Source organism: Giraffa tippelskirchi, chromosome 11 (genome assembly GCF_054371585.1).
Source record: "Giraffa tippelskirchi isolate mGirTip1 chromosome 11, T2T-mGirTip1v1.2.pri, whole genome shotgun sequence".
Taxonomy (NCBI): domain Eukaryota; kingdom Metazoa; phylum Chordata; class Mammalia; order Artiodactyla; family Giraffidae; genus Giraffa; species Giraffa tippelskirchi.
This window is the reverse complement of record NC_137285.1, coordinates 120,626,647-120,638,794: the sequence shown is the minus strand read 5'-3', so window position 1 is coordinate 120,638,794 and position 12,148 is coordinate 120,626,647. Positions and strand designations below refer to the sequence as shown.

Sequence of the window (12,148 nt, the reverse complement as noted above, 5' to 3'; positions counted from 1 at the left end):
ATGTATTTCTAGATTCTTTGGCTCTGGTGGTCCTTGATAACAGAATTTCCTTGGATTTCATTTTGACCAAACACAGATGGGTATGTGTACTTGCCACAGGCTGTACATATACAAATACCTCAGGAGAAGTTGAAAGCCTAGTGAATAGATTATTTCAAAAGGCCACTTGGTTACAAGATGAATGAAAAGAGGACCCACTCCAAGATTTATTTTCCTGGTTGCTGTCTGGGATGGGAGGGTTTTCTCAGGAATTCTACAAAGATTCGTCTTGATCATCATCTTCATTGTAATACTTCTATTAATTTTCAGATGATTGTCTAGGTGCCTTGACAAAGCAGTCAAAAAGGAATAATGTCTTTCTAATGCAAAATGTTGACGCCAAGCCTAGGACTTGAGAATTCTTTGAAATGAAAGTCTATGATTATCACTTCTCTAATCCTGAAAAATTGACTTTGCCCCCATCCATCAGAAAGTAGCCAGAGCCATTGTCACCCCTGTTCCCCTCAGGATGGAGGAGCATCAAAGAAAAGAGGGAACTGAAACTGGGCAGGACCCCAAGGGACCTTCTTGGTGACAAGACCACTCTGTGTTCCCCTGCTTCTTCTTTATAGAAAAAGCTTTAGTCTCCTAGTCCTTCTCCAAATTCCAAAGAGAAAGCACAAGGAATTAACATTAGAGAAGTAAGGGGATGTAGAGGCAAAGTACAAAGTAAAGGCAGTCAGACAAGAAAAGTCAAGAAAAGTGATAAAACTTAAACAATGTTAGCCATAAAGTGTTAGAACTCCCAGTTCCCTTTGGAAGATACAGGTAAAGGTCTCATGTGCATTCCTCAGTTGTTTTGCAAAAACCAGAGCCCCACCAATGGAGACTGCTCACCACAATCACACAGACACCAGACTGGTTGTAGTCAGAAGACTGTTGCTGTTGATTGCTGAAACTTCACCTTGATATACCCTCACCGGCCAATCAGAGATTTGTGCAAAACTGATCACACATCTTATGATTCTATTCTTCTCACTGTCTTTGAAAACCCTTCCCTAAAAGACAATGAGGGGTTTGGATCCTTTGAGCATGCCTTCATGTGTGTGTGCTAAGAGTCAGTAGTATGTGACTCTTTGTGACCCTATGGACTACAACCCGCCAAGCTCTTATGTCCACGAGACTCTCCAGGCAAAAATACTAGAGTGGATTGCCGTGCCCTCCTCCAGGGGATCTTCCAGACCTAGGGATTGAATCCGTGTCTCTTACATCTTCAACATTGACAGGTGGGTTCTTTACTATCTTCCTCTTTTCCTTGCTTGGTTCTCTGCAACAAATGCTATACTTCCCCTCACCACAAGTTGGTGTCAGTAGATTGATTTGCTATGCATCTGGCAAGTGGATTCCAGTTCAGTTTAGTGACAATACTACCTTTGAAAATGGTTGCAAACTATGACAGAAAATGTGTTCATATTTTAGTACTGAAAGTGCCCAGCAAGCAATAAAATCAAAGCTAACACCTCTACTGAGATAAGGAGAAGCATGAATAATCCAAATATTAGAAAAACAACTGACCAAAAGACACTTGAAAAGAATGTTTATAGTCACTACTAATAAAGTTAATTTTAAGTCAAGCTAAAATATCAGAGTATTCTCACAGATTCAGTTGGGGAAAAGAGAGCAAACATGTAATAGTTAGTACTTTAGAGGGATAGCATACTAATTGTGTAAGGGAGTGAAAGTCCCATATGAAGATGATTTTTTAATGAAGATGATTTTTTTCCAACTTTTATCAACATAATTGAACTGTCTATGCCTTTTTATTCTACAAATTTCAAATCTATTTCTAATAAGTCTAAGAGGGAAAAATCAACAGTACAAACGGATTAGGATATCCATAAAATAATTCTCTTTGATAGCAAAAATTAGAAACAATTTAAATATTCAAGAGTAATAAAATGTTTAATTTTGCTTAAACTATTGGGTGGAAAGTTTAGCTCTAAAATTTCAATTGCAAGGGATATAGAATGACATGAGAAATGTACATTACATTAAATAGGGGAAAAAGTGCAAAACTTCATACAGTATGAAGTTTATGTAAAAGAGAATATGATACATAGTAATTCCAAAATTATTGGACAAATAGAGAAAGCAGTTTAAAATGGTTATTGTTTCATTAGAATTACAAGTGATTTTCCAAGTTTTTATTATACTTTTCTATAGTTTCTTTTCAGATTTTTCTACATTAAAAATGTATTTATTTTGCAATAAGAGAAGAAAATTTTAAATGATATTTGTCTCCATCAGTCTTGGTGGTCATATTTCTCACTTAGGAATAAAGCATTAAACTTTAACATGTTTTTGCTTTTGTTGTTTCTTTTTCTATTCAAGTTTCTAAATGCCTATCTAATACCATAAGCCCAAAGTTAATTCTCTTTCAAACAGATTGTTCTGAGACATCTAATTGTGGAGAGTCAGTCACCTGGGATACCTTGCTGAAGATTCTCCAGGGAAACTAAAATTCCTATGTAAGAAGATGCCAGCCCAGATTTTTAAAAACTTGTAAGAATTCTCAGCCATGAATAAGAATTTGTTTGTGCCTAACACTGAGGTAAGTTTGGGTAATTTTTAAAAATAGCCATTTGAAAAAGATAGAGATACTACTGGATAATAATACAATGATTAAGAATATGGGCACAATTACCAAAAGACAATATTAGCAAGAAGCAATGTATTTCTCTTCCCCTTTCACTTCTTAAGAGACAATGGTTTTTTGTGTTTATGGGTGGCTAGACTTAACCTCATTTCCACTTTATTCATTTCCTCATAGTGTATACATAAAAGATGGTGGACACTGGAGATTTTTATCTTTAAGTGTTTCTAATCCAGGTCCATGAAATGATAGTTTCTCCATGTGGTGACATTTCAGGAGAGGTTTGGGAGAGCCTTTTTTATAAGAAGAGATGGTTCACACAAGATGAAGTCAGCTTAGGAAGCAGAGACCATGAGCCTCTGAAACTTGTATTCCTTTGTATCTCTTCTTTCCATGGTGGTTTCTATGTAGTCTGGTCAGTAGAAGCAGACACAGTGGTAATTTATTGAATATTTAGGTGAAAAGGATCTGTACTTTGTGGCTTCACTGCCATGTAATACATGCCATCACACTACAAGTATCTACTTTAGTCTGCTGAATGATGGGTGTGTTTATCACTGACTTTGCTACATGAGAACTCAGGTTTATGCCACAGCTTAAGCATCATTTTATTTTTTCAAATAAAAGAACAATTTTAACCATTTGAAATCTTCAATTTTACTGAAATATCCCTGAATCTATAAATTTCTTCAAATATCTTTCAGTCATTTCTACTGCCATACAAGAAATAGCATTCCAAAGATATGGTATTGTCTGTTGTACTAATTACCTGCACAGTTATAATGAAATATTGTTTAAATTACAGCAGTATAGGCAATCAATAATCTTCAGAAATTCAAGGGTTTCTTGAGTGTTAGTTTGTATTAAAAATAAAGAATTTATTTTAGGTACAAAGAGAAGCCAAAAAGAATGAATTCTGTATCTGAATGAATTTTTAAAAAAATTTTTTTAATTTTACCAAAATGTCATAAAACTTATTAATGATTTAGAAATGTAAATACTGTTTTTTTTCCTTCTCAAGAACACCTGAGTTTTCACAACGTGGAAAAGCATGATATTGACATCAGTTTGAATGCCAATCATATTAAATCCTTACTAATTCAAAAATATTATTAAGTTTCTACAGTATGTTATCATTAGCAAGATATCTAGAACAATTTTGCATAGATAACTTGCTTTCCTCATAATCTTCAAGGCAAGAGCTGTAAGAGATAGAGACAAAAAAGATAGTAGAAAGTATCCTTTCTAACTTTCTAAGCAGAAAGTTTACTGCTGGACATTAAACAAAGTAAGACTCTATTGTTTATTTTTAGATAACATAGTTCAAAGATTCTTTTGCTAGAGCTGGGGAAATAAAAAACCATCCTGATTATCCTAACAAGATGAATGTTCGTGGCTTTCATTGGTATCATTGTACAAACCATTCTCATATTTGGTCTCTAACCCCACCTCTCTCTCCTGTACAGAAAGCAATTGCTGACAAAGAATATAAAATGCCCCCAACATGTCAGGCATTATGTCTGGAGCCAATATCTCCAGCCTGACACCAGGATTCTTTATCTTGAATGGTGTTCCTGGGCTGGAAACCGCACACATCTGGATCTCCCTGCCATTCTGCTTCATGTACATCATTGCTGTTGTGGGCAACTGTGGACTCATCTACCTCATTGGCCATGAGGAGGCCCTGCATCGCCCCATGTACTACTTTCTGGCCCTGCTCTCCTTCACAGATGTCACCCTGTGCACTACCACGGTACCCAACATGCTGTGCATATTCTGGTTCAGCCTTAAGGAGATTGACTTCAGTGGCTGCCTGGCTCAGATGTTTTTTGTCCACATGTTGACTGGGATGGAGTCTGGGGTCCTCATGCTCATGGCACTGGACCGCTATGTGGCCATCTGCCACCCCTTACGCTACGCCACCATCCTCACCAGTGCGGTCATCGCCAAGGCTGGTCTTGCCACTTTCCTGAGGGGTGTGATGCTCATCTTCCCATTCACTTTCCTTACCAAGCGCCTGCCCTATTGTCGAGGCAACTTCATCCCCCACACATACTGTGACCATATGTCTGTGGCCAAGGTGTGCTGTGGCAAAGTCAAGGTAAATGCCATCTATGGTCTCTTGGCAGCCCTCCTGATTGGGGGCTTTGATATTTTCTGTATTTCCATATCTTACACTATGATCTTGCGAGCAGTGGTGAGTCTGTCTTCTGCAGATGCTCGTCACAAAGCCTTCAGTACCTGTACATCTCACATATGTGCTATTGTCATTACGTATGTTCCAGCCTTATTCACCATTTTTACTCACCGCTTTGGGGAAAAAAGCATTCCTCCTCATGTCCATATCATAATTGCTAATCTCTATTTGATGTTACCTCCTACCCTGAACCCAATTGTATATGGAGTCAAGACCAAGCAGATTCGGGAAGGAGTCATCAAGTTACTTTTTAAGGAGAAAGATATCTTAGCTATGAAATAGATTAAAGCATTAATATTTAAAAGCAAGGAAAGACAAATGATATTTTAGGTGAGATTTTTGAGTGTAAATTTTAAGCCAGTTGTTCTCAGTGTTTCATTGAATATCTGCTATAATATTAACTGACCTTTGTGTAGAACTCATCAGTGGTTAAAATTCAATAAATAAGAAATATGCCTCTGAATTTGAGGATTTTTTCCTAAAAGGACTTCCATAGTAATTTTAAAACTATTTTAAATAATGTGCTGCATAGAGTCCTAATGATTTGTATGTTGAACAAACCTCTAATGGGTTGAACACCATAAAAGAATAAAATATTTACTTATCCTGTGTTGAAGATTCATCTGTTCTTGGGGGAAATCCATAGAAAAAGAAATCTGAGTCTGTTTCATAAGGCCCTTCACTTGTTCTAATTACTTCATTTACTTCACTATTCCTTTCATCACATCATTTTGTATTACTGGGTTTAGTTTTTTAAACTATCCCATGTCTATGTAAGCTGTAATGAGTTTCCCCTATTAAGGAGAATAATATTCATATATTTGAATCAATGTGATCTAGATGAAAACTATGAAGGTAAGCAAGGAAATAGAGTCATAGAAACTTAGAACAAATAATTTCTTAAGGATAACTCTGGAAGATTTTTGAAGCAGACATGGAATAAGTCTTTGAAATAATTGTGAAGTGACAGTAGGACATAGATGAAATTCACCAGCAAAATCTATAATCGTGTGGGTTTGGCTGACTTTATAGTTTTGTTTTCTTTAAGTTCAGCTACCACAAAGCTGAAAAATCTAGATTTTTGGCTCCAAGGTGAGGTTGATTACTCAAAGCAAGTTTGCATAATAACTAAGTATTCACAAACACTGATTGCCCTTGTTTCTTGTAACAGGTGTTATTACCAAGTGCAAAATACGGAAAGCTAGGAAACTGAACTTGGGTCATTGCTGGGCACTTAAGCCTGAAGATGCATTGTATGCTGATTTCCGTTACCTGTATCTGTCTGTACTCTGAGGAAATGCAGTTCTAGATGAAAGTTTTCTGAGTTTTATAAATTTTATTGTCAATCTAAACCATGTATCGTGACAAGTAATTGTGAAATGCACATTTTAAATGTACATTTATTAATATTGAAGTGTAACATTGAAAGTAATTAGAAAAGTATTCTATATGTCTGCTAAAAATTTTGAACACTATGATATGTAACAGAGATTTCTGAAGATATATTACACCAAAAATGCTAGTATACTTGCTACTAGATCATCCTGAGTTGATATTTTGATGATATCCAGCAAGCATGGTAGTGTAAATGTAAACAAGAACACAATTTCCCCTGACACTCTAAATATATATAAAAATACTAGATTGAATATATTTCTGAAATTATAGAGAGGAAAAACTAAAAGCAAAAAAAAATTTTAGAAATAAAAAGGGAAATCACAGAAGCAAAGGAGAGATGAAAATTCAGTACCCATACAAAACTTTTACTCCAATAACTTCAGTATCGATAATCTATTGCTCATGTGTAAAAGTTAGATAAGCATTAATCCTAGAATCTTAAATCGTCATACTGTTCTGGGGAACTAAAATAACTATGCCCATTAGCCCAAAGATAGAGAAAAAATGTTATAACTGTCATAATTTTTGGAAACACTAATGCAACACATATTATTATAGATGGATCAAAAAGACAAAGATTACTGCAGTAAAGATATTTTCTGGCAGTAATCTTTCTCTATACATTCAATTATTTTCTCTATACAGTGGATTAATCAGTATATATCCTGACATTTTATGCAGCTCTCTTAATTCCCCATACCACACAGATAATTCACCGCACCACACTACCTTCAACAGACTGGGGAAAGCTGCAAGTATAGAAAACAATTAAACAACAAGTAAGTATTAAAATGTAGCAAGAAATATACACTAATAATTTAGTCCATAAGTCTTTACTAATAATTACTATAGGTGGGGGTATAGGTAAGATAAATCTTGATTTAAGAAACTTCTCGAATTTATGCATTGTACACTAATAACCATGGTAGAAGAACAATTCCTCAAGAAGAGAGAAGCTGATCAAACTTTGCTAAAAACTGACAGTGGTATAAGAAACTATATATTGTTCTTCCATCCATGTCTAAGCACAACAAGGATAAGAGTGAAAGAAACACATATATGAATGTTCCATGTTTGCTGAAAAACATTCAAAATAGACAAATCTAACTCTGGTTAGAGATGAATAAAAAGGGAAAACAATACCATCACAGACAATAATTATATTGAGCCTACAATAATGTCCTGATAAAGGAGAGACAAGATATAGCATGTAGGACAATGACAAGATTATTGTAGGTATATAAAATGTTTACTGTTAGATAAAAAAGACTATAGTTTTAAAAAATGGGAATGATTTTATATAATCTATGAAAAGGGAAGGAAAAACATCATAGGACAGAGACACAATGGATGGCCAGATTAGGCAGAGAGATAATAAAGTAATGGGATAGTAACAAAAATGATAAATGAGAATAAGAAAGTTTAATTAGGAAAGTAAAAAAATTGCAAACATTAAATCTATGCTGTTAAATTAGTGATTATTAAAAATTAGTATTTAGAAAACACTATAAGCTGTAATAGAAGACAGTAGATAAATATGAGGTGATAATGCTGAGGAGAATAAAGGACAGGGAATGAAGGATAAGATAAATATTCCTGGGGATAGTGAAGCAGTGATCAGAATTACTGAACACAGACAATACTCAAAGCCACAAAGAAAATAATGGATCTGAAGTTAACATTGGATGCACACATGAAAGTTCAAAGACAAAGAAAAAGCACCTCAAGAGATTGCAATAGACAGTTTAAAAATATTAGCACTACAATAATGATTAAAAACAAAATTCAGTTCAGATTCAGGCAGGGAATAGGTTACATGTGAAGAAAACAAAAAAGAAACTAGGTATGGTAAAAGAGAAACAAGAGAAGAGGGAAGAAAGAGTGAGAGGAGGGAAGGGAAATAAATGGGAGGAGGCAGAATGAAAAAGAAATGGAGATGCATTTTTGCTGTTATTATGCAATTACTATTATTATTATTATGTAATTATGTACTATCTTGCAACTCCAAGTTTCAGAAGAGAGTGAGCTCAGTTCTGAGCTTTAAAAATTACGGTGATTGTATTTAAAATTATCCATGTTGTTTTGTGAAGCATTATTTGGATCACTTTCATTCCTAAGTAGTTTTGTGATTTGTGAATATACAACAATTATTTATTGTACTCTTGAAGACTTTTTTGGTAAACTCCTGCTAATAATACTCCTATGAACATTCTTGTGTATGTCTTTTGCAGCAAATATTTGTGCATTTCTTTGGTTTACAACCAAAGAGTGGGATTTCTGGATCATATGGTACTTTTAGCTTAGTTTTTGGTATATATCATCAACTATATTCCAAGGCGGTTGCACTAGTTTAAACTCTTATCCGCAGTATGAGAATTCTAGTCACTTTCTATTCTTCCCAGCACTTGATATTGTCAGAACTGTGGTATTTCATTAGCAGAGACATCATTTTACTGACAAAGTTTCATATAGTCAAAGCGATGGTTCTTCCAGAAGTCATGTAAAAAGGTGAGAGTTGGACCATAAAGAAAGCTGAGAGCTGAAGAACTGACCCTTTCTAACTGTGATGCTGGAGAAGACTCTTGAGAATCCCTTGGACAGCAAGGAGATCAAACCAGTCCATCCTAAAGGAAATCAAACCTGAATAGTCATTGGAAGGACTGATGTTGAAGCTGAAGCTCCAATACTTTGGTCATCTGATGCAAAGAGCTGACTCACTGGAAAAGACCCTGATGCTGGGAAAGATTGAGGGCAGGAGGAGAAGTGGGTGACAGCGGATGAGATGGCTGGATGGCATCCCCGACTGAATGGACATGAGTTTGAGCAAACTCCAGGAGATAGTGAAGGACAGGGAAGCCTGGCATGCTTCAGTCCATGGAGTCACAAAGAGACGGATACAACTGGCTGAGCAACAACAATAGGACCTTAATTTGCATTTTTCTGGTGATGATGAGTATGGAATACACCTTCATAAATTCTAGGTTATTGAATACTTTTTTTCAAGGAGGCGGGTGGAAGCTAAAACTTTTGTCCATTTCACTTTAGAATATTGTTTTCATATGATGTATAGGATTTCTTTATGTATTTTGGAAACCTTCTCTCAGTTACATTTGTTGCCATATATTTTCTTCTAACCAGTGACTTCCACTTTTAATGACTTGAAAATATTATTATTATTGTTTACTCAATATTTTTGAGAAAGCTTTGAGACCCATACATGCCATGTAGATAAAGTTATGACAAAAATTACAAGGCTGGAATTGAAGCACTCTGGGAACTCATATATAATTATAACTTATACTTCAGTGAATACTAGACACAGTTCATATGTCCTACTGAAGAAAAAGTGTTAAAACTAGATGGTAATTATTGAGCCCCCTGCCATTTTCAAATATATTCTAAATATAGACATAGTTTCAACAAAGCTAAAATTACCTCCTCCTCTCTCATCAGAGACCTAAAGAATATCTACCTGTGAAGCTCTAAAAAATGTTTTCCTTTGCTTGGAAAATCCCCAGAGAAGCCACTAACCAATGCAGTACAGTCATTCTGAGCAAAATAAGTCATGAATAGGGATTTTAAAACATGTGGCATCAGGCTGAGTTTGAGTGATTTAGAAGAAAAACCAAATGATACACAGATACTACTAGAGAGGAGGGATTTGAATCATAGGGTGGTTGAATAAGGAAGACTAAATTATCTTACTTTTGGTCTTCTGAAACCAATGGGATTTGCCAACTGCCATGAAGAGAAAGTAGAAATGGGGGAAAAATTAAATGTAGGTTAGGCATTTGAGAAAGAAGATTGTGTAATGTTGATATGACAAGGACCAAAGATAGTATTACAAACAAGCATATTTCCGTACAATAATAGAAAAATTTCTCTGCTCTCCAAAGGCAGAGGAATCTTCCTTAGAAAATGGTAAGACTTTCACCAAAGTATATCTTATATAGCACAGGGAATTCTGGTCATCATCTTGCAATAAAGTTTAATGCTGTACGACCTGTAAATATACTGAATCACTATGCTATACACCTGAAACCAATAAAGAGGTTTAAGAGATGGCTAGGTATGGATTTGCTTATATTTATTTTATAGAGCCAAATAACAGTAGCAATACTAAATGTAATTGTGACAGTCTTACATATTTTGTTGAAAATATCCTGGCCTGAGGTCAAAATCTCCATGGTTTTTCTTAATGATAAAAGAATTCACAGTTGAGAAGATTGCTTTAAAAGTTTACAGTTCTAATCTTTTTTTCTTTCTAGAAAATTTTGCTTTTATCCTGTTTTATATATTGATATTATTTATATAGCATTATTTTAAAATTTTTCCACCAGTTAAAGTAATATTTAAAACAAGCACTTATAGACAACTCGAGGCTAAGTCTCATGGAGAGAGAGAGTAACAGAGAGAGAGAGCACAATCAAGATTAGAATTTTGGAAAAGTATGTGATATGGGGAAGGTTAAAATATAACAGAAAAAATATAAAATATTTTTTGAAAATGATAAAAAATATACAGTATAAAATACAATATAATGAAGTTGGTTATCAAAAGACTAAAGAAGAAGGTTTAAAAATATAAATGAAGAATTTTCTCAAAAACAAGGATCCTGAAGTCTTTTGATATCAATCAAAAAACTTTATCTGTGTTCTAGAGTACAGAAGAAAATTGGAACTCTAACTTTCCCAAGTTATGCTGTTGATATGTGGTGTTAGAGAAGACTCTTGAGAGTCCCTTGGACTGCAAGGAGATCAAACCAGTCAATCCTAAAGGAAATCAGCCCTGAATATTCATTGGAAGGACTGATGCTGAAGATGAAACTCCACTACTTTGGCCACCTGATGTGAAGAACTGATTCATTGGAAAAGGCCTGTATGCTGGGAAAGATTGAAGCCAGGAGGAGAAGGGGATGACAGAGGATGAGATGGTTGGATGGCATCACTGACTCAATGGACATGAGTTTGAGCAAGCCCCAAGAGTTGATGAAGGACAGGGAAGCCTGGCGTGTTGCAGCCCATGGGGTTGCAAAGAGTGGGACATGACTGAGCGACTGAACTGAACTTTCCCAAAACACAATTTTATTAATAAATATTATGCCCTATCCAATATAATGTTTCATAGCTATATACATATATATATATATATATATGCAGGAGACATGGGTTCACCTGGTCAGGAAGACCCCCTGGAGTTGGCAATTTGATCTCTGGTTCCTCTGCCTTTTTTAAATCCAGCTTGAACATCTGGAAGTTCACGGTTCACGTACTGTTGAAGCCTGGCTTGGAGAATTTTGAGAATTACTTTACTAGCGTATGAGATGAGTGCAATTGTGCAGTAGTTTGAGCATTCTTTGGTATTGCCTTTCTCAGGGATTGAAATGAAAACTGACATTTTCCAGTCCTGGGGCCACTGCTGAGTTTTCCAAATTTGCTGACATACTGAGTGCAGCACTTTCACAGCATCATCTTTTAGGATTTGAAATAGCTCAACTGGAATTCCATCACCTCCACTATCTTTGATCGTAGTGATGCTTTCTAAGGCCCACTTGACTTCGCATTCCAGGATGTCTCGCCCTAGGTGAGTGATCACACCATTATGATTATCTGGGTCGTGAAGATCATTTTTGTATAGTTCTTCTATGTATTCTTGCCACCTCTTCTTAATATCTTCTGCTTCTGTTAGGTCCATACCATTTCTGTCCTTTATTGAGCCCATCTTTGCATGAAATATTCCCTTGGTATCTCTAATTTTCTTGAAGAGATCTCTAGCCTTTCCATTCTATTATTTTCCTCTATTTCTTTGCACTGATCACTGAGGAAGGCTTTCTTATCTCTCCTTGCTAGTCTTTAGAACTCTGCATTAGATGGGTATATCTTTCCCTTTCTCCTTTGGTTTTCATTTCTCTTCTTTTCACA

The 12,148-nt window shown here is 35.4% G+C and overlaps 1 protein-coding gene across 1 annotated transcript; it reads left to right on the top strand.

Annotated features, from left to right (window-relative positions):
- The first annotated feature begins 4,148 nt into the window (after positions 1 to 4,148).
- LOC145527218 (olfactory receptor 52N2-like) lies at positions 4,149 to 5,111 on the top strand. Its single transcript, XM_081544826.1, has one exon. The coding sequence runs from the start codon at positions 4,149 to 4,151 to the stop codon at positions 5,109 to 5,111; it is 963 nt and encodes a 320-aa protein (XP_081400952.1).
- The last annotated feature ends 7,037 nt before the right edge of the window (positions 5,112 to 12,148 follow it).